At 40.9% G+C, this 21,905-nt stretch overlaps 3 protein-coding genes across 3 annotated transcripts; 2 read left to right on the forward strand and 1 right to left on the reverse strand.

The window, feature by feature from the left end:
- The first annotated feature begins 4,323 nt into the window (after positions 1-4,323).
- Positions 4,324-5,635, forward strand: LOC145707071 (beta-1,3-galactosyltransferase 1-like). The gene is made up of 6 exons (XM_081784549.1): positions 4,324-4,584; positions 4,628-4,790; positions 4,836-5,023; positions 5,069-5,304; positions 5,349-5,458; positions 5,505-5,635. Exons 1-6 carry the CDS (start codon positions 4,366-4,368, stop codon positions 5,561-5,563), a joined length of 975 nt encoding a protein of 324 aa, XP_081640675.1. The 5' UTR covers positions 4,324-4,365; the 3' UTR covers positions 5,564-5,635.
- Positions 5,636-8,312: 2,677 nt separating this feature from the next.
- LOC145706455 (uncharacterized) lies at positions 8,313-16,239 on the forward strand. Its single transcript, XM_081783863.1, has 7 exons — positions 8,313-8,520; positions 11,878-12,838; positions 13,556-15,245; positions 15,334-15,558; positions 15,603-15,695; positions 15,740-15,813; positions 15,857-16,239. The coding sequence occupies exons 2-6, from the start codon at positions 12,651-12,653 to the stop codon at positions 15,764-15,766; spliced, it is 2,223 nt and encodes a 740-aa protein (XP_081639989.1). The 5' UTR covers positions 8,313-8,520; positions 11,878-12,650; the 3' UTR covers positions 15,767-15,813; positions 15,857-16,239.
- Positions 16,240-18,193: 1,954 nt separating this feature from the next.
- LOC145706460 (G2/mitotic-specific cyclin-B1-like) lies at positions 18,194-19,713 on the reverse strand. Its single transcript, XM_081783869.1, has 6 exons — positions 19,559-19,713; positions 19,322-19,485; positions 18,914-19,277; positions 18,731-18,870; positions 18,428-18,685; positions 18,194-18,380 (listed from the first exon to the last, which is right to left on the reverse strand). Exons 1-6 carry the CDS (start codon positions 19,584-19,586, stop codon positions 18,282-18,284), a joined length of 1,053 nt encoding a protein of 350 aa, XP_081639995.1. The 5' UTR covers positions 19,587-19,713; the 3' UTR covers positions 18,194-18,281.
- Between the last annotated feature and the right edge of the window lie 2,192 nt (positions 19,714-21,905).

Below are 21,905 nucleotides of genomic sequence, written 5' to 3' on the forward strand. Positions count from 1 at the left end.
CGATGCTCTTCATCCCTCGACAGATATCATTCCATGCGATCATTGGGCGCGAGGGCAGTAGTGAGTGGTGCGCGATGGCGCTCTCACGATCCCGTTGTGGGAAAATATGAGCGCTCCCGCACAATGCGCGAATCATCTCTCGATCTCAAGCTTCCACCTTTCCGGCTTACTATTTATTCTCTAACTAATTCTTGATTAACTTATTCCAATGACTATAATTCTTCTGAATAATTTATGAAGCGAACTAATGCAAGTTTAGATTATTTTCTATGATAAAATCTTTCTTTGTTACGTAAGATCTTTTTTGTTCATAGCGACGTGAAATCGAGATACAGAAATAGCACCGAAATATAATTATACTCAAACGGCCAAATAGGAATAATTGTACCGGCGTTACATAACCTCATTTCTTTTTTACAATATAAGATGATTTTCACCCCAAAATACTAATAATCTTTAACTCGAAATAGGGAGAGAGGGCCGAGTTTTTTATTGGCCGAATAGAAAGCCCTTTTCAAGAGCTTTTGAATGAGCCTGCTCTCGCTCTCGTACAAAAACCGGCTGGTGAAAATCGTCCGTTTTTATGTCTACAAGAATATAAGAACAGCACATTAAAAAAGAATCAGTAAAAGCATGACACAAAAAAGAAGAAACAAGACGAACAATCATCAAGGTATATCCTGCGTGTACTTGAAATAATGAAAACAAAAATGGCGCTACCAAAATATTGAACAGAAGGAATTTTTGCTGCGAAAATCCGGCAGGTTAGTTAGACCATAAACGAACGCTGAATCCAGATTTTCATGTGAATTTAGTTTTCATTGAAGCGACTGAAAATGTTATGAACGTAGCGTGGATGATGAAAACAAGGAGAATGTTTTGATGACTTGCATTCGTCTTTTTAATAAACGGCAGATTGCTATTATTGTCTTACGTGTGATTCGATTATAATTTCATTTCTTGGGTTAAATCATAGTGTTGTTGCTGACAAGAACACAAAGAAATCGAACGCCAGCGATCTTTCTTTCTTTCTCTCAAGAAAAAGTGTTCTTCTTGACCTCGACAGGCCTAAGCGGGAGTGAACGGCATAAGACATGTATAGGGGCAAGCAATGCTTGAATAGAACAGTGTTTGTTATGGCGAGATCGTCTTTTAACGGCGGTTTGTATTCTTTAACAACTAAGAACAAGTTTATGGAAACAAAAAATATCAAAAACCCTTCGCTGGCACGAAAATACGACCGCCACATCATGTATCCTTGTCTTGGGCGAGATTGATAACATAATGAGGGATCGATCTGTTTATTATGCAAAAGATGGACCTGCCCTAATAAAACGGAAGATGAAATTTTAGCAACTAACGGGGAACTACAGAATAATGTCTCAAAATTTCTGGATTCGTTATTTTCTGCGCAGAAATGGCCTTGGTTCCGGTATTGTCCCCGCACGAATGATCATAATTCCGGCAGCTTGATCGCATTAGACAAATTGAAGTAGATTAATTTTGAAAGAGTAATTTTTGAGGTCCGTGCAAATCCGCCGAGGGGAACATAAGACTTCCCGTTATTGTGACCCTGCCCTGCTGAATATGCTCACACCAAGCCCCTCAAGCGCTCGAGTACTACTAAGTACTTTCTGACGAGCATTCTTGGATTTCTCTTGTCTCTCGACTTCAACGTTCGCAACCAATATTCGATCATGTTTCAATAGAGAGGCCGTCTAAGTCTCCAACTTTCGAGCATCTTGATTTCAAACTGGCGTCTTGCGTGAACATCTGCCTGAACTTTTCGGATGGAAATTCTATCATAAAACTCCGTCTTCAAATGCTTATTTTCTGTCATTGTTAGTCTCTCTAGAGACAATACAATTGAAAAATATCTCATATGATAATTTTTCTCTCGTAGAAATACTTGAGGTTTTACGTCCTTTCGCACAATTCATGCGAAAAATTTTAAGGAAAGCGGTTCTGAACGAATATATTCAGAATCTCCACGCAAAAAGTATAAAACTCAGAAATTGGACTTACTTTTGAGTATAAAATCGTTTTGGAAACAATCTTTAATTTTAATTTGCCAACTCTTCTTAGGGTTAGGGTTAGGGTTAGAGTTGGTTTTTGGTTTTTCATGGAGACCAAGAACATTTAAGAGCCGTTTTTATACTCTTGAAAGCTATTTCGTCGCCATTTGAAATCGCTGGTTTTTATTGTTTAAAAAATTGAAATTGCGGATTTTTGTAGGTCATAAAATAAGATATGGATGAAGGGCAATTCACGGGAAGAGCCTCTTCTTAATAGGCAGTACTATTTTGGGTTTATGCACAGATTCGAACGATCCAAATCCTCCCAATTCAAACAAAGCACATCTCCCGAGTAATCTGAATTTATTTATTATGTTCGAGTGACTTTTACATCACCCCTGGTCAATTAGATCTATCGTCAAATTCAACAGAACTTCGTGAGCAATACCTAACAATACTGTAAACATTCTTTTAATGATACGAACCATATGATCTTACATCCCAGAAATAAATAAGATCCCGTTATCATTACGTTATGAAATTTCGTATATTTCAATAACAATTTAACACGTAACAAAACATTAATAACAGGTGCGGGCTAAAACAGTAAATATAATCAAACGGATGAGTTAAAGTAATGCTGACATCGGAGGAAGCCACGGTAGTTCCTGTTATTGTGACAGTGAGTTTGAATTTCGCTTCGGTCTCTAGCGCATTTTTGACTGGAGACATGAAATCATGGAAGACTCAGTGCAAAGCCTTGACACCGTTGAAGTTTATTTTTGAGTCCATAACCAAGGAGCAAATTTGCGCTAATTAAATAAGCAATGGCAAAATATAATTTGAAAGTATATGCCGATCATGTCACTGTGTTCTCAGAATCAGAGTCATCCAATTTACTAAACAGAAATAGCAAGTCGCTGAGATAAAAGAAAAATAGCAAATACGTGGATGCAAGGATAGATTGTTGGATTCGATAAAAAAATAACACAAACAGAGATATTGGTGAAAATGGACAAGTTGGAGCAGTTGGATGGGATCATCGGAGAAGAAGATCGAGTCGTTCGTACCGAGTTGCCGAATCAAAAACACAAGAAAAACACTGGGCAAAAATTAAAGATGCTTGCACTTACACGTTCATTAGGTATTCGTTTCTGCATTACGATACAATCACAGAAAACCTGGCGATTATGTTCTGCTTTGGACTGATGTTTTTACATCCCAATTATCCACAATTGTCAATGAATTCTAATGTGCACTGCATATTCTGGATTTTTTTGCTCTCATAAAAAACCAGAATTGAAACTCTTTGAATATCCAAATCCGACAGGTTGTTTGGCGTAATGGCGAAGAAGGGATGGTTGAAGCTCGGAAATGATACTGCGTCATTGCTGGAGGCGCAATTCAGTACGCTAGCTGGGACTCGACCGAAATGTCACTGAGGCCGGCCTTCGAACTTACTGACCGAAAAATCTACGAATCAAATAGTGCTTGAAATATGTACGCAACAGAAAGTTAGAAAAAAGTAAGAGAACGCACTAGAAAAGCAATGATCTGATGCTGGCGCACTTTTTCATTCGACTTAGAATCCGTGAGTGATAAGCTTCCTGCCAGGTGAATTCGAGTCAATTCAATTCGCGTAACGTGTTTAATTGATATGAAAGGTGTCAAAAATCTTTTCAGCAAAACATCTTCAACCCCCGAGTTAAACTAGCGGCCGGTTGACATTGGGCATTTGTTCGGCGATTTTACATTAATTCTAAGATTTTTATTGTTGTTTTATGACGTTTTAAACGACCCTCAGTACTCGATGCTATTAACAGCGAGAATGGCATCTCAGAAGTATTAAATTTAAGTTATCAGATTGAATCAACGATTTGAAATAATATAATTGGAGAGAAAATCCCGGATGTCAAACCGGATGTCAAATCTTGTATTTTTTTGCATCGTCAAAGTCTTTTTGAAGTTCTTTTTTACTCTTTTTGAACACAAGAAATCGAGAAATCGGAAAAAAAAGACGTGAAGCATGAAACCCTTAGTAAATCTTTCGCCAGGTGAAAAATGAGAATTCTTGAAATCTTGTTCGCCCAGCTAGCTCGCAAAAGTTTTTGGTATCTTTATTAAGATTGATTTAGTGCCTGATGCTCAAATAATGCCGAGAATTTTCCGCAGTAACTTGTTCTTCATTCTTCTTGGAATCGTCACATTCTTATTCTTGCGAGAAGTGAAACTCAACATAGGAATGAGATTTGAAATTCGAGAAGGCGCGATTATTAATTATTTATTAATAATATTGCAGAATGAATTTTAACTCAAAAAAGATGCTGGTCCCGAAAATGATTACGATCCGATGGATAAGCTCTCTGATCTGGTGAAAATTTCTTCAGGCCATTCCGCTGAAAAGGAAACAAAAACAGAAGTCGTTGAATCTGCAGGTAGCCCGGCGGTTGTGGATTATCCGGATCATGGGAAGGCACTGCGCGACGAAAGGCTGGAAATTGTCCCACTGGAGGAGGTTTCAGATGATACTGTTTGGATAATCAATGAGCCAGACGCCTGCAAGAACAAGGTAGCACCATTTCTTTGAAAATCTTAAACGTGGGAACACTCAGTCGCCCACGATGATCCTCGGAGTTGCAGCTGCGGTTTACGCCTTCGAGCGCAGAGAAATAATCCGCCAAACTTGGGGAACGTACGCCAAAACAGAAGATGTCAAGCTCCTCTTCTTCGTTGGCGACAACGGCGATCCAAATGTTAACGAGCACCTCAGAAAAGGTAATTCTCTCGACATAAAAGCCGCTGCCTATTCTCAATTTCTAGAGGCCGTCGAGAACCAAGATATTATTCAAGAGAACTACGTGGAATCATACTGGAACTTGACAAGAAAAACAATTGGTCAGCTGAAATGGACGAAAGAGTTCTGCCCGGGTGCAAAGATTTTGGCTCACTTGGACGATGACGTGTTCATAGACGTTCCAAAAGTCATAAATGCGCTAACAGTAGATCAGGTGGTGATATAAGGGTTGATTTCCGTTGCTAACGAGCTCCGCTAGGGATTCACGTCGAAACCGGACTGGGTAGCTTGCATGTGGAAGATGCCCGGTGCCCCAGTCAGAAGAACAGGCAAATACGCAGTAACCAAAGAGGAGTACGAGCCAGAAAGATACCCGAGTTCGTGCAATGGCCCTTGCTACTTCATATCTGACGTTGCCAACGAGAAGCTCGTTGAAGAGTCCTACAAGCACGAGGAATTCAAGCTTGAGGATATGTACGTCACCGGAGTTCTGAGGTATTCTTATCCGAAGCAAAGTTCTTTATAAATTGATAATTCAGGGACGAAAATAGCATTCCCATTTTCGGCATTCCAAAAGGGCAGTTTCTCTGTCAACATTTAGGCAAGAAAAATCTCATGCACTCAGACGTTGTTTACAAAGAAGAAACAGGTACATTCAGCGTATTCGATTTCACAGTGAATCTATCTTTCTTTAGTCGAAGAGCGAATGTGGAAAGCCTGGGAGCTCTACGGCCCAGGCGGCGAACTCAACTAAAAGAAACAGTTCAAGCACTAATTTAACCAAGAAAAGCTGCCAACTTTAATATTTCCTGCCATATTTCATTTACTTGCGTGTGTAACTATATATATTGTTATTCAACAAAAACAAAAAAAAAAGATTCGAAAAATCTCTTCCTTGTTATCAAATTCAGTTCATTGCGCCTGACAGTTGAAAGATGTTTTATTGTTAGAATCCTCTTCCTTGATATCATTGATATCAAATCAAATTCAGGTGATCGCGCTAATCAGTTCAAAAGACGTTTTATACAGAAAAAATCTAGAATTATCTGAGATGAAACTTTATTTTATTGACTTGTTTATTACCGAGAATAATGGCCTTATCAATGTATAGAGAAAACAGCGCAGCTGGACGGATAAGTAAAAATTATCGAATGTGTTTGTTGTCGGCAGCAGACGTTGAGCCAAGCTAGTCAGCTTCGGTATTATTGTAGATGCAAATGTTTCAAGGCTCAATCATCCGTGAACGTTACTCATCCTCAACACATCTGCACAACCCTAATCATATTAAGAAGCTGCTCCAACCGGTGGCTCCTTTTCGCGCCAGAGTTTCTTGCGCTTCTTAAAACAAGTATATTTGTCAGAAAAACTCTTTGAGTATATATTTAAAAGTAAGAAAATGACTTTTGGCGTAAAAGACTAACTTTTGGTAATTTTCCAAACAATTTTTAGAAAAATTAAAGTGATTTATATAAACAGGAATTCAGACTTCAAATACCTGCTCGTGGCAATTTTCCAATCACTGAAGCATATGAGCATTCAGTCGAGTTGGCGATGAAGATCAAAGGTCTTGATATTTTAAAAGACCGTTTAGCAGAGATAAATTTAACGGGGCCAGCGTAAAATCATTACGAACCGCGTCATCACGATTTCTCGAGGAATAAATGCAAATAATATTATATCATGTCGATTGAGATTTCTAGCAGTTATAAACGCGTTTTTGAGTTAATTAAAAAAGCGAAGGAAAAAGGTCATACTGCGGATAAAATAGAAAAAAGGTCAAACACGATGATTGATTCAAACTAAGGAAGCACGCTTTATAAAATTATCAAAAAATGATCGAGCAGTAAATTCCCATTCGCGGTTGAGTTCATCATTGGCAACTGTCTAAGGAGTGGGAATGAAAGAAGCATAAAATTCTCGCTGTTAATGAAGTGTGCTTTTGAGGACATGGCCACGTGATCGATGCGTTTACTCGTAATAATCGCGCGCTGTGCCCGATTTGTCATGGTTCCTCATTTGAAACAACAGAAAAGAAAAAAGAAGAAGATTAATGACGAATTTCGATTTTTTATTTCAGAAATTTGATCCCTTTGATCTCGCACCCCATGGGAAGTCTCGCCTCCCAATCCCTCTCTCCATGGGGCACCGCGACTGAGTGCAATCGAGGCCACTTCTCGTCTTTTAGAAACGCTCAAAAACCGTAATTTGGATTATCATTTTTATGAAAGCCTTTTGTGGAGTCAAGAATCACCAAATCTTATTTTAAATATATCTCATCAGGAAGAAAAATATCCCCACAAACTTTGATCTAATTTCGCTTGATTGCAAGAACCAATTTTTAAAGCTAAGAGAAGCTGTCCATTCTGGACGTTTCTCATCCAAATTTTGACTTGGTAAGCTATAGAGCTCGTAAAAATTTCGTTTTGGCGGGAAAATTTTTCCGCCCCATCGAGCGCGGACTTTCTTTCAAGCTAGAATTCAAGGACAAAACCACCGGAATCGGATTTGATGTTTTTTTGATCTTGAGATTTTCGGTTTTAGATTTCAACCAAAAATAGGACAGTATCGAAGATTTCAAAAAGCTGCTTATGAAAATCGCTCTCGAGCCTGGTCTAAGCTTGCTCCTGTTGAACACAGTAATTCTTAGTTGCTTCAATCAGGGGAAAATTTTTGACGTAAAAAGATTATTTTCCACTCTTTTCATTGATGTATTCAGCATCTTTTTTCGCCTCCATGGCGGCTTTTCAAATTCTCGGCTATTCAAAGGCCTGTTTAACAACTGCTGTAAGGAAGTTGATAATTTCAGAGCACGCACAATTTCGCCACCCAGTTCTCAATGAAACAGTGCCTGATTTCAGGCTGGAAAATATTTGCTCGCAGCGTAAATCACCGCCACTCGTAAACTCTGACTGATGAAATTACATTACTGCTTCAGTCAGAAATCAGCGCAAACATGCCCAAACTTGCCAGTAAGCATAACTCATTCTCGGTTTTCTCGAGCTGGAAGAGCCCTTGAGTTCGAATCCACCCCAAAGAGGGTTTTTCTCGAAAAGTTGGCACCAATCTGTTCGCGTTTTTTTGTCCGATCTTGGCAGCGAGTCTCCAAAAGTGCATTCTTCCCCCCCCGCAATATTCTTATTGTAACGATATATGTTTATATATGATAATTATTTACGCAAAAATAGTTTTTTATCTAGTATTTTGATAATTAATTTTATTAATTATTGAAAATGTTCAAATCTAGAGATTGCCCGCACTAGAGTCTCAAGTTTCAATTTGCTGAAGAATACAAGTTGCAATTTTTTCATTGAAACTCCCCCTTGAGAAGTCTAAACAAGTCAGGATTTGGTGGGATTGGCGCTTCTTGGGTTGATTCACAGCGCGTAGCCAGGCTTCCCGCGCTCGATGCGCGCGGCGACGAACAGCGCCGCATCGTGGCCGTAGTGGCTCAAGCCTTTCTTGAAAATTGTCGCTGCCCCGGGCAAATCGTGCGCAGCGGAGCGAGTCACCCGCCACGACTGAAACGACGAAAATATTCGAAATTTTTGAAAAATAAAAAAAAAATTGGCGGACGAGAAAACGCGCGCACAACGCGACGCAGATTGCGCTTTAGAGATCTCATCCAAGAAGATTATCAGAAGACAGAACTTTTACGGAAAGAAACAGGCGGAGAAAAACGGAGAAAAACGAAACAATTACCAGAACCTTTTGGTAAGTGATCAATTGATCTGCATGTTTTAGTTGTTAGAATTTTTATAATTAACTTTGAAAGGGTGTCGTTAGAAATTTGATAAGTGATTCGAGCTGATACGGTACTCGAGCAAATGGTGCGTCCTTGGCGTCTTTAGTTTGCCAAAAAGTCAAAAGATGCTCTGTGTATTTATTGGGACAATAGAGGCTGTGTGTGTATTTTCGATTTAGAGCGTATCTCGTCCACTAAAAACAGTAATTTTGATTTGTGTCCGTTCCAAGTGTAAGCGAGTTGCTGGTGCTCGAACGAGCTTGAGATTCAAGCCCAAGTGCTGCGAGGAGGATGCTCAGGCCAGGCTAAATCCGCCCGATAGTAGGCAATATTCATTCTCACTTCCAACCAAGGCGGAGTCGCCTAATCAGCGATACCGGCAATTCAACACATGATAGCTATTTACTACTCACTATTGACGTCCGCCTTTTTCACATCGGTTGAGAACGTTGGGTAGTTTTACAAAAATAAGCGGAAATTAATTGTCTGCCGCTGATTTGGCTGGCGAAGACAGGCGAAAAGGGCAATTCTGTGAGTAGTTATCTAATTATAGTGCGAGTCAAAATCGCCATGGTCAGAGAGCCTTAATTTTAATTCTCCACCATAAACTCCCTCTTGATTGACGTAAACAGGAGACTTTTGCTATTTTGATTCTGCGGCTTTTGATTTTGCGAAAGAATCACTCCATCCACAGAAAGTGAAATGCTTATTACGAGCCAAAATTGGTTCTGAATTCAATTTACTCGCACCTGAAACCCCCTTTATGTAACTTGGACTAGCGATTTTCGATTGAGCCAAAGTTCAAGTAACTGAGCTCGTCTGACTTAGATAAATAAGACCACAATGACCACTCGATCCGTATTTCGAACTAGGCCCATCAAGAAGCCCAATCTACTTCAAACATTGCTTTTCAAACAGCAGGCCAAAAGTGTTACCATCGGAGTTGTATGACCTACAGGGAGATAAGCTAGTTCGATATGGATCAATAGAATTTTATGGTGGAACGCGACCCGGTTCCAAATTTGCTCGTCCTAAATTTCCCCGTCCGCCTTTCGAGTTTTGTTTAGTTTTTACTCTTCTTCCATTCATCCCTTTAAAAATGAGAAGGCAAGTAAATTTAATGTCCAGAGGCATGGTGCTTTGATCCGTGCGCTCGACCCCTTTGATGTCTCAGGCTTTATTTGTTTGGCTGAAAAACCATCCCCGCTTTTGAAGAAGCTAGAAATCATTCTCCCTTTCAGTTTCTTTCAGTGTTTATGATCGAGATAGTGCTCAAACCGCAAAGCGTTTTTTCGCTATGGCGAGTATTTACGAGGAGCGGTGCATTCATTCTACATTCAAACTGCTCAGGTGCCAGCAAAATATCATCACGTGCTTATAATTACCATGCGCTAAAAATTCTAACCGAGGGCAAATATCACCCCCAGCTTGAGTTTTAATTCGACTTAATAAAATCGCTCCATTGAGCACGATTCAATACGGATCATACTCAGATTAAACGCTGAATGGGGCGAAATCCGTCTCCCGAAAAGTATTCGTTTTAATTTTCTGGTGGAAGCTTGTATTCTAGTGGATTAGAAACTTCGGCTTTTTATTTTGAAGATAGCAAGTGCCTCGTCGCGTGCCCATTGATCTTCAACCCCGCGATAAGGCTCACTTTTTCATCCCGAGTCGTGATCTACAGCTGACATACAGCGTGAAACTCAGGAACCAGGAAAACCTGGCGCTGAAATGAATAATATTTGCGTACAAATATTGGCCCCTCACGCAATAGAGAGGGCTAATAGATAGACATAGTTACTCCCAGTATCCACTCGTCTGTCCATCAAATGAAGTTCTTGGATTCTCATTTTACTTGTCATTCAAACTCGAAATTGACGAAGCTATCATCCCTCTCCTTTTGTGTAGTTAGCCTGGTTAGTGAAGTGGTAGTTTTTTGACAGTTAATGGCGCGTGAAAATTTTTTCTAAAAATAACCATATATTGGATTTCTCCATAAATCATGAGAAATTGAATGAACAGGGTATTAAATCTGAGGATCTTGAAAGAATCGGCCCGCTTAATCCTGGGATGTCGAAAAATTTTAATCCCGTTGTCGAGAAATTTTTCACTACTGCGTGAGATAGGCCGTCTGCTCTGCAGGCGATTTCAAGGGGACGTCCTTTATTGATTTAAATTACAAATGAGCCCAACTGCTCCCTAGCACACAACCTTTCGACATTTTGAAATACAGTCGCGCAGCGGGGGTCCCTTTGGGAATATTCAATCGCAGAATTTATAATTTTCTCACCTTTAGAATGCCCCTAAACACGAAAATTGAAGGGTAATAAGGTTGGCAGACGGGCAAGCACAAATTAGTATGGTTGGATATATATGGCTTATGCATATGCGATATTAAAGGCGGTAATATGATAAGCAGTCTATGCATGGGCGACTGTGCGGCAGCAAGCCAGACGCAGCTACTTCCGCTAGCTTCATTCATCGGAAGTCGATGACCTTCGAGTAGTTGCATTTACTGCCCGTCAGTGCAAGATAAGTTAAAGCAGAGCCACAAACATAGATAATTAACTTCCGCCTTTGAGTATAAATTTACCGGCTATTATGAGGATAAATATCCTCTGCGCTTTATAATTAAAAATTGCAGTAATGCTCAATTAAAATGGCAAGAAGCGGGGGAGTGTATTTTATGAGATTAAGGCGCATTGTTTACGGAAATTTTCGAGGGCTAAGGCTTCTTTTGGCCAGGCTAAAAACAATAATTCGGCTAAGTGCGCATGACAACAGGACGAATGATGCCGTGGATAAAGCCTTCGACACGAGGACAAAGGGACTATCGTCGCGTAGTGGCTTTCAATAGCGCTCAACTCCCGTCGTTGCGCTTGCTTCACCTGAACAGACAGAAATCGTATTTGATCAAGCCTATGATTTTAATATGGCGAGTAGCGCGACACAATGCCACTAACTCCCGACCAGAAATTTTTATTAACTGCAAGTAGCTTTATTTCCTTTGCCGCTGAGGTGTCAAGAGGTCAATTGCTAGGGCACTTATCACAACAGCCTGCGTATACTTTGTTATCAAGGAAATTTTGCTTTTCCGAGGTTCAATGTTGCATTGTCGCGCCCTACATTGCGCATTTTGATTCGCTTTCATCTTCCCCATCTGATGCCGGTGCGTGAAAGATTAGCCGTCACGATCAAAACTTTCTAATGACTGGCTCTTGGTACCAATTACGGGTGGCACTGATGTCAACGTAATGACACCCTTTCGATTAGCATTAATTCGCATTTTTTTACTCCAAAAGTTTCATTCTAACTTATCATTTCAGATATGCTGCTGTATCACTGATTTCATTGTTGGATCTCCATAAACAACGAGCATAAGCAAACCTCCCTATCTTATAATGAAGATCCCAACTCTACATTTTCTCCTTCCCGTTTTTGTGCTGTGCAGGCTGCCAGACATCAACTTCCCAAAAGACGCCGTCCCGCGCATTCCCTCTTCCGTGCTTGCTGGCAAGCACGAGCTCTGGTCAACAGCAGGATTCCATCACTTTAAACTTGTCGAGTCTGGCACTCGCACTCGCACTGGCCCTAGCTTTGTTGCTTATGGCGTGGACACGATCCGCTTTGAGAACCTCAAGAACCGCGACGACACGACGATTGAATGGAGTGCTCGACCAGAAGATGCAGAGGACTGCAAGTTCGACGAAGAAAACCCAGACGAGATATGCCGAAATCATATCAACATTGTAGAACGATGGAATAAAAAAGGTCACTTCCTTGTCTGTGGAACAAATGCACGAAGGCCTAAATGCCGCATTTATGATCTCAGCTCGGACGAGCCACTGGCAGACATACAAGCAAAGGCGATGGAGACGGAAATGGACGCCCCAATGACACAAGCCGAGCCTGGAAAGTCAATCAAAGTTGAGTTTGTCAAAAACAGCGACAAGAAAAACTTTATGTTCTTTGCCAAAGAATTAGAAAAGGGCGGTGCTTTGAGCCGCACAACTCCGTCAGGTGATTCATTTTCACCGGAAGGTTTTTGGCCCTGAAAGACGGTGCGCTCTCCTCATCCGGACCGGTTCGTTTTATCAAAATGATTGACCTGGAGGAGCACGTGATGATATTTTTCACCGAAGTGCTTTCTGATGGAGAAACTGCCAGTCGCGTCGCCACTATCTGCAAGAATGACGACGGTGGAAGTCTCTCTGTGCTTACGAAAAAGTTTACTACCTTCATCAAGACATCTCTGACTTGTCCAGTGAAAGACGACTTTTCCTTCAGGTAATTATTATCAAAAATCGTTCACAATTATTGAATCACTACGGAATTATCAATCCCGGTAGTATTAAAATTTTCCAACTACAGCTATGCTAAAAAGATAAATGCTCAATATGAGGGTCAGCTATTTGCCATGGAAAGGCCATATTTGCTCACATTGAGGAACCCAAGAGCCCTACAAGGGCTCATTGTTTTTGCTTTTACTATCCGATAGTATCTTTTTTTTGTGTCCTGGACATGTGGGATCCGATTTGCGCGCTTATCGCCACTCAGTGGACTATATAACTGGTCACTCTTAAATCCCCCGATAGCACAAGTGCCTGGCGCATCTATTCCCCTCCCCAGAATCGTCACCCAAATCCCATTGGGCTAACTCCAAGCTTAACTCGTTCTCCCACGGATATTGCGACGCTTCTCCGTGTCTAAGCCACATTTGAGCCGTATATTTGACATTGAGCTTAATATAAGGACCAGTCGAAATTAGTTAGGAGAACTTATATTTGATCAGAAGATGATTCTGTTTGAGCCATTTATCTTATTTTTTGTTTACTGAGTGCGTTAGCAGGCTCCTCAAGTATTCCATTTTGTCGTTGGTAAAGAGCGTCAATATGCTCTCTGAATGGGCGACAATTAGGCCCGCAAATGGCCGGCTAGGGCTGTAAGGCGCCACGTAAATTGATATATAAAAACAATTCTGCCAGCTTAACAATTCAATTTCAGCATCATGACCGCCGTATCCGACACAATCGAGATTAACGGGGCCGAGTCTATTCTCGTCAGCTTCACCAGCAGTCACGGTATTCCCGGCTCTAACGTCTGTGCCTTTGCTATCGACGAAATCAAGGATGCCTTATTTGGAACGGGGGTTGATTTCGAAGACGCACAAGAGTTAAACCCCTGGAAAAATGCGCCTCGGGAAAATCCTGCAAGCTGCCTTGTGCCAGCAACAAGTTCCTATCAGTACTTGCAATACATTGAACGGAGCGCATCACTTTCCGACCATACGCCGAAGGCAATCGACGGGAGCCACTTTCTCATCCGAACAACGTTTTCAAAACCAGAAGATCGAGACCTTATCACGCAGTTGGAGATCCAGAAGCTCAATTCCAACAACGAAACCGCAATCGTCGTGATGGCAACTACCAATGGCAAGCTTTTGCGCGGGATTCTTAAACTTCGAAATGTCGAACGAAACAAACTCACTGCCGAGATCCGCCGCTTTGAGCTTCTCAGTGAAACCGATCTTTTCCTTCCCGAAGAGTGTCACGAAGGAGGAAGAGAGATTGAGGATCTTCAACTTTACGGCTCTACTGGTGGCATCAGCTCAAAGACCGATATCTTTGTTTCCATGCCAGGTTGTGCGGTTAAGCTTTCGACCGACAGGATTTGCGCCAGCTTTGATTGTAAAATCGCATGCGATTCGAGTGGCGATCCAGGCTGTTCGTGGAACGAAAAAGATACAGAATGTTCATACTCATCGGAATTAATGCCCAGATCATCAACCTATCAATTATTTTCTACCTGTCCTAAGAAAAATGGAGATGCGTATCGCCCAGTCTCATCTTCTCCTGTTTTCAAGTCACCAGTTGTTGAGTCCGATGAAAGTTTTGCGCCAGTTCAAAGCCCTAACGATGGCATAAGCTCGGAAACAATCGTCGACGGCACCAGTGGCCAAGCGGAGGCAGCAAATCCAGATGAAGGATCAGTCAATAGTACTACCATATTGCTTGTTGTTATGCTCGTCGTTGGTATACTTATTGGCGGGGTATTCCAGTTTGTTATCAAGAAGTGTGCAAAAACAGGAGGAAATGGCGAAAAAGTACCAGAAGTGGACGTTAACCTAGATGGTATGGGCCCAAACATGATGACAGCTGGTGGTTATGCTATTGGTGGAAATGGCACACTCCATCGTCAAAGAAGCGAGCGACATCCTAGCGTTTACGAAAATCAGCAGCGAGTCGAATCAACGTCATCTGACTCGTCACGGGACTCCGGAATAAAGAGCTCAGAAGAGGAAGCGATGATTCCTTCCTCCCGTCGCGACTTCGAGTACAAGATCGGGTTCAACAATGGAGTCGGCACAACAGGGCGGATGCGCGAGCGACCAAAATATTTGAACACTGGTGTCGTTGGTGGTGGGCACAATACACTCGGCCACCAGCAAATTTATTACACACAAGCACGCCCCTCGCGCAATGGAAATGCACAGAACAATCTCAGTGGTTCTACAAATTTCTTGACAACGTCCTCATCAAAGACACCGACGAGCACGACGCCTGGCATGTCTACTTTGGGTGGAGCGCCTAAGCCGAAACTAGGAACCTCAAGCCTCCGACATTACAACACCGTCGGTCATCGACCAGCTTACCATCGAAGCGAATCATGTCCAAGACCAGGCGCCTATCAACAGGTACTTTTTCATCATAATTTTCGGGCATTTATGCCGCATAATAACTTATAATAACTTCTATATTTTCCAAGTGTTAAAAATAATTCAGGTTGCGAATTCCCCAACGCGTGGAAATCAACACTACCCCATCTTACGCTCCAATTCCAAAAATTTCGCGGTGTCTTCCGACAATCCCGCCAATATATACAACATATCTACCATTAACATCGATATCGAGCCGCACGCAACATCGCCGCCGACGTCGACTAGTGGCTACAACTGGCCAGGAAGCTATCAGCAAAACAATGTTAGCCATTATGCTACTCTTCCTAAGGTAAGAATTCGCTAATTTGATGTGTAATTGATGTGAACGTATAGGGTCAGAAAAGAGCTCAAATACGTCGTACTCCTTCAACGTCAAATGGTACACTGCCGAGAAATCAGAAGCCGATTCCTGTTCTCCCTCCAACGGTAAATTACTTTTCACTTGTGAATAAATTTAAGTATTATTTTAGGTGAGCCACGTTTTTGGCGAAACATAAAATAGACGAATAAAGAAAGTTAAAATTTATTCTTCATCGTTTCTAAGGTAAGCTGCATATCTTTGTTTTCTTGCTGACAGTTTATTTTAGTTCATGGCCGGTCCATATTTATTATATTCACATCTCGACAGCTTGCTTGCTACCAACTGACCCTACTACTAGAAAAATTCTAGCATCCGCTGTTCCCACTCTTACTTTACTCAATGCCCGAGCTCTCCTTCGATAGGATTTCAGAGCTCCATTCGTCTATTCAAGTACTGCTCAACCTTATCAAAAAACGCACCATAAGTGACTTTAACTAAAATGCCTTCTTGAGTGCGACTATTAACGAACCCATTTCCTCAACTTCAGCAAACTTGTACGAAAACCAGTATAAAAAGAACCAACTTATGAAAATATATGCTATGCCTATCGCTCCGACAATGCATTTCCCCTTCTATTCTTGTTCTCTTCCGAAATACACTTAAAATTTATTTGTTGCCGTTTTGTTATGCAGGGAAAAAACGACTAAAATACTCCACTGAAAGTGAGCATCAATTCGTTAAGGGGGTAGAACTAGATTTTTGGAAAAAACGTGATTTTCGGAAGGCACTTTAAATAAGAAAAACCTGTTTTTACTTATGATTACGCAATTTCCTCAAAAATGTTGCTAGATAAATGGTTAAACTATCTTAAAATGAGATTTAAAAAACTTGGCTAGTCACGTGACTCGAGAAATTTGAGGACGCGAATACGCTAAAATTGCGATTTTCAAAGAGGTGGGTTGACGTTTCGCTCTCTAGCGCCAAAATGTGTTGACGAAAAAAAATTTTAAGAAAAATGTTGTTAGATCTAGGTTTGTTCTATCTTCAGCCGAAGAGAGAATTTGAAAATCTAAGCTCTCCTGGCTTTGAGCGCCGGTCTAGAATTGCCTATTTTCAAAAAACCTAGTTCTACCCCCTTAATCGCTATGGACAGAGTTTTTGGTTTTCATGGGGCCTCTGCTTTCACGGGTCTGGGTAGACTGTGCGTCGAGTTGCTGTGAATTTCCTTCAAGTTTTGCAACTCTACAATAAGAGATCGATTTTGCTCTTAAAAATTCTGATCAGCAGTTTTTTGGCAGAAAAAGTACCTTCTAAAACTTGCACTCGATTTTCCAAGCATTTAACATACTCCTTCTTCTTTCGCCGACATTCTCTAGCTGCTTCGCGATTTTTCAATAACCTATTTTCTCGCCTTCTCGCTGCTTCTTCTGCAATTTCCGACGGTCCGGTATGACTTGAAATGAAATTGTGACCCATTCCAGTGTTCATGTAACTTAGTCCATTAGGATTTGCTACTGGAAAATTGAAGTCTAAAATCGAGTTTATATCTCGGAACTGGCTGGAAATACCTTGTGGATTGTTCATTTGTTGTCTGTTTGCATCAAACCAGAACTCGCAGGTTGGAACAGTCCTCTGGCTCATTTGTGAGAAAGGCGTAATCTTTAAAGGTAAGTATGATTATTAAGTGTAAGATGACTGACGCCACCAGTAGTCGCTACTCTGGTGCACTACATTCCTTTATTATCGAAAATCAAACCTCTAAAATTAGCGCAAACGAAACGATATTTATATCAAGAGCTTCTTGAATTTCGCCAATTATACAGTGCGTGTCACTTACATCAAACGCCGACACTGATCCTTCGTCAATACTTCCCATCTTCAAGTCACAGCTCGTCAGTAATCGCACTTTCGTTTAGTAAAAAAACTTGTATTTCGAGTCACGAATAATGAGATGTCATATTTATTGATATGTGGTGATGCGCCATCAGCTGGGAGTCGAAAACGCGCCACCTACAGAATAGAATCGATACTGTTGCAAAGAAATTACACTAGTCAAAGTCACGTTAGACTAGAAGCAACTCTTTTTTAATGCGTTACACTACAAGATACTACAAAGCACTTGTATGAAGCTGATTCATTGAATCATGTATCCTAGTTATTATAATTGACTGAAAGTTTCAAGCTACTGGGTAGTAGCTCTGGGAGACGTTAAAAGGTTCGAGCTTCGATGTGCATAATTACTTCAGTAAGTAAAGTTCAAACTTTTTTTGCGATGGAGAATAATGATATTTTCTCCCAAATCAAATATCTTCAATTCCGCAAATTAACGGATTAATAATGTTGCATCACGCATCAGAAATCACGCTTTGATATTCGGCCGCTCTATATTTTGCATTTATTATTCAGTCAAAGCTGATTATTGAAATTATCAACGAACAAAGACTTCGAACTTTCAGATCTAAGATGAGCAATAATTAATAATCAATTCGACATATGGGTGCTAATTATATCCGGTTCTGATCTTAGCCCTATTTTATAATAAAATGCAATTTGCATATTATTTTAGACGACTGACTAATACTGACTCAAAAATGCCCTGCAAAACAAGAAACGACAAACATAATCTAATCAATCACTTCTTGTTCGTATTGTGTGAGGCAGTGAAAGAAGTGAAAGATATGATTTAGAGGAAAGAAGATTTGCGTCGGGAATCATCGACGACCTTCGGCAAATTTCTTTCCTTTCTTCGCGAGCTCCAGAAGAACGTCCTCTTTCTCGCTTAGGATTGGCAGCTTGGAGATCGCGTAGTTCTGTAATATATACTTTACTGGCATTGAATGTTGATCTTTGAACTTACCGATGCGGAGGCATACTTCAGCTTGGTGGCAGTGTACTTCTTCGAGTGCGCACCGAAATGGACCATAAACAGGCATTTCGCCAGTAGACTGGTCACATTTTCGAGATCTGAAACGGAGTATCTCGAAGTGTGCTCAAGAATCGGTAGCCACTCTCCCTCGGTGATGAGCGTGATAGACAGCCACAGAGCACCTGCAGCAACTAGAGATGGCTTCATGCTCGCCAAATCGTAGTCCATCAAAGCCAGCTCGCACAAGTACTTAATATTAGCGATATTTAAAGATGGAGAGTTACTGAAAATTACCTTTGACAGAGTGTACTCTCGAGGATCGATCGTCTCCTCTGCGACTCTGGAAAATCGTCGTACGAACTCAAGCGAGTAAGCGACGGATAGATCGCAATCTAGACGACCAAGCACTTCCAGCTCCATGTCTTTTATCTCGTCTTAATTTGTTTATATTAAATTTGTTCGATAGCTTTGTTTTACCAGTGGTGTAAGCCCGGTCACAGACGTAGACAAAGTCGCTGAGAGATGGCGAGTAGATCTCCTCATTTTTCGATGCAAGCATCATGCATGCAATGCCAATCAGCTGCATTTGCGACTTTTCAACAGTTTCGGTGCGCTGAAGATAACGATCCATGTACGCGACGGTTAGGAAGATTGTGTCGTTGAGAAGACGGAATCGTCTTCCAACCTGCACCATCCAGTCGGTAAGGATCTGACGCATCTTCGGCGAGGCGCTTTGACCGTGGTGAGCCAGAAAATTAGGTCGCACTTCCTTCGAGTGCTCGAGGAAGCGCAAATACCCATAGACCTGCTCGACGTGGTCCTTGCACCACCGCTCGTCCGACTAAAGAAAGCGTCACTTTATGCATTAACAGTTTATTTGAATACCTCATCCATGACTTCAATTTTCTTGAGCTGGGCTGACAAAGCCTGCGCTCCGCTGTCGATTGCTTCCCAGGCCATCTCCTCGACATTCTCCTTAGGAGTTATCTCAGTAGGTTGAATGGCCTTCACCGGGCCAGTTTCCTGGACGTTCACATCTCGGTTAAGAGCTAAAATAGCAATAACACTCCGTTCACTTTTTGAAATCAGGAAAATCTGTCAATTTAAACATCTCTTTATTACCTTGAAGCTGTTCCCGGTCAGTATTCATCTCGACGATTAAAAGCAAAGGACAATTGGATCTCACGAATTCAAAAAATTTTCTCGCAAGTGCAAAGTTTGGCCTTCGCAGATGGGTTTTATACGGTTCCTGTCCGACACCGTCAAATCAGAGCACCACGAACGAGCCACCTTGAGAAAAAAAACCGTTGTCGATTGCCCTGAAAGACACAGAGCGCGCGCTTTCTGGGCGTTTGTTGTTGAAAGAGTGAAACTTGCATAACCCAAGTCTGTTTTTTCGGATTATCAGATCAAAAAAAAATCGCAGAAAAATATCCATAACGGCACGCAAATGCATGTTTTATGCTGTAACATAGGACGATAAAAATATATTTCCTGAGAAATTACAAAATAGCGTGTTTTGACCCTTTTTGTTTCAAGCTTTTCGAGTACAATCAGTGCTCAACTATGCTTCATAATGTACCAAAAGAAAGCTCGTAGCCTATTCTAGGGGGATTTGAATAAAAAACTGAAGAAAATAAATTGTGTAACTAACAAATGAAGCTGGAAGTACCCTTTAATCACCGCCAAAGTAAAGTATCTAAGTGGTACCAAAATAATTTTTTGGGTCCATTATTTCTCTTTTTGAATTAAAATCCCCCTAGAAGAGGCTTTAAGCTTTCTATTGGTATATTATGAAGCATAGTTGAGCACTGATTGTACTCGAAAAGCTTGAAACAAGAAGGGTCAAAACACGCTTTTTTGTAATTTCTCAGGAAATATATTTTTATCGTCCATAGTTTCCTCTTTGATCTCAGTGATAGAATAACGGCTAATAAACATGATCCTATTTGAAAAGTTTTAAGGGTTTTGCACTCCAAACCTATGGTCCATAGGCTATGGACCAAGAAGGTCAAAAACAGTCTCAGCAATTATTTTAGCAAATTGCTGATTCTTCTTTTTGTAAGAATTCAATGAATCAGACTTCAGTACCAGAAAATGCGCGACTGACAGGAAAGACACTGTTTTCAAAATCGCCCGAAAAACGCGCACCCTGCCGAAAAGTCGAAATTCAATTATCAAATAATATGAGAAGATCGCCATACTATCAGCTGGAATTATTGCATGAATGGAGGTGAGATGAAATCAAAGTCGAATATTGATGACTATGTTAAATCCAGAAATTTCGTCAACTCATTTTCTAGACTTCAGCAATATCGTCGCAGTATCGTTCAAACTAAACAAGACAACTCAAACTTAATTGAAGAGAAATTCGGCCAGAAGGTGGTAAGATTAGTTAACTTTAGTTAGAGAAACAAGTATTCGAGGTGGATGTAGAAATAACCTAGTTGGATCCCAAACTAATGATATCCCACCGATAAATCGCGACGCTGGCGCTAGAGCGTGTTTTTTACCCTCGAGCATGTGTCGCTGGAAGTTTAGAAATTTCTTTGCATCAATATTTTAAGAAATCAGAAGAGTTCAAACGATGGAAACAATCTCACGGCCTTCAAGAAGAAATCGGAAACCTCCAACAAGATTCATCGATGAGACCTTCGACTACTCAATGGCCAGGAGGAATCTGAAAGTGTCACAGCAATCAGAGAAGCGACGGCGGATTCAAAAGGCGGCAAAAAAGAGAGAAGAGTTTGAAAGAAAACAGCATCTTCTTCGTGTAGAGAATGAAAGAAGAATCAGGGAGTTTTACAAGGGAGCAACAAGACGAAAACTGGAACCCCATTCTCCTGCAGGAATGCTTGGTGATGAATCAGGCGACGAGCAAGCCATCAGTCCAGCTGACGCACGATCGGAACGGTTGAAAAGAGTCCGCCGTAAGCTCCGATACAAAAGGTATTTTTGCTATTTTTCGGATGTTTATAATTCGTGATTTTAGTGAACTTGACATGAAAAGAAGACTCTTCAAGAGGATCGACGAAATATGCATTCAACTTGAAAAGATAAGATTTTGAAAGGAAGAAACTTCAAAAATTACGGATATTTTTGTACACTGATTTTGTGGGACTTTAATAAACTCAGAAAATAAAAAAAAACATATTGTTTAGTGTTGTATGATTTATTTGGGTTGGGCTATAATGTTAAAGCTATAATCTTAGGATTTATCCAAGGAAACAAACTTATAGATTAGTTCGACAAGGATAACTTAGTCGATAGGCTGTTTATAGAGGACGAATACAGTCGATTGTTATGACAGTTTAGCAGTGAGTACATAACCATTTTGCTTTTATAATGGCGCAAAGATGTTGGAGTTTATGTCATAAACTTTATAAAGATTGTATGGGCTGCATTCAGGAGGTTTACTCGCCAAATTCTCAAGGATGAAGTGACATTCTTCCTCACATCGTCCTACTCT

Source organism: Oikopleura dioica, chromosome XSR, assembly GCF_907165135.1.
Source record: "Oikopleura dioica chromosome XSR, OKI2018_I68_1.0, whole genome shotgun sequence".
In the NCBI taxonomy this organism is placed as follows: Eukaryota; Metazoa; Chordata; class Appendicularia; order Copelata; family Oikopleuridae; genus Oikopleura; species Oikopleura dioica.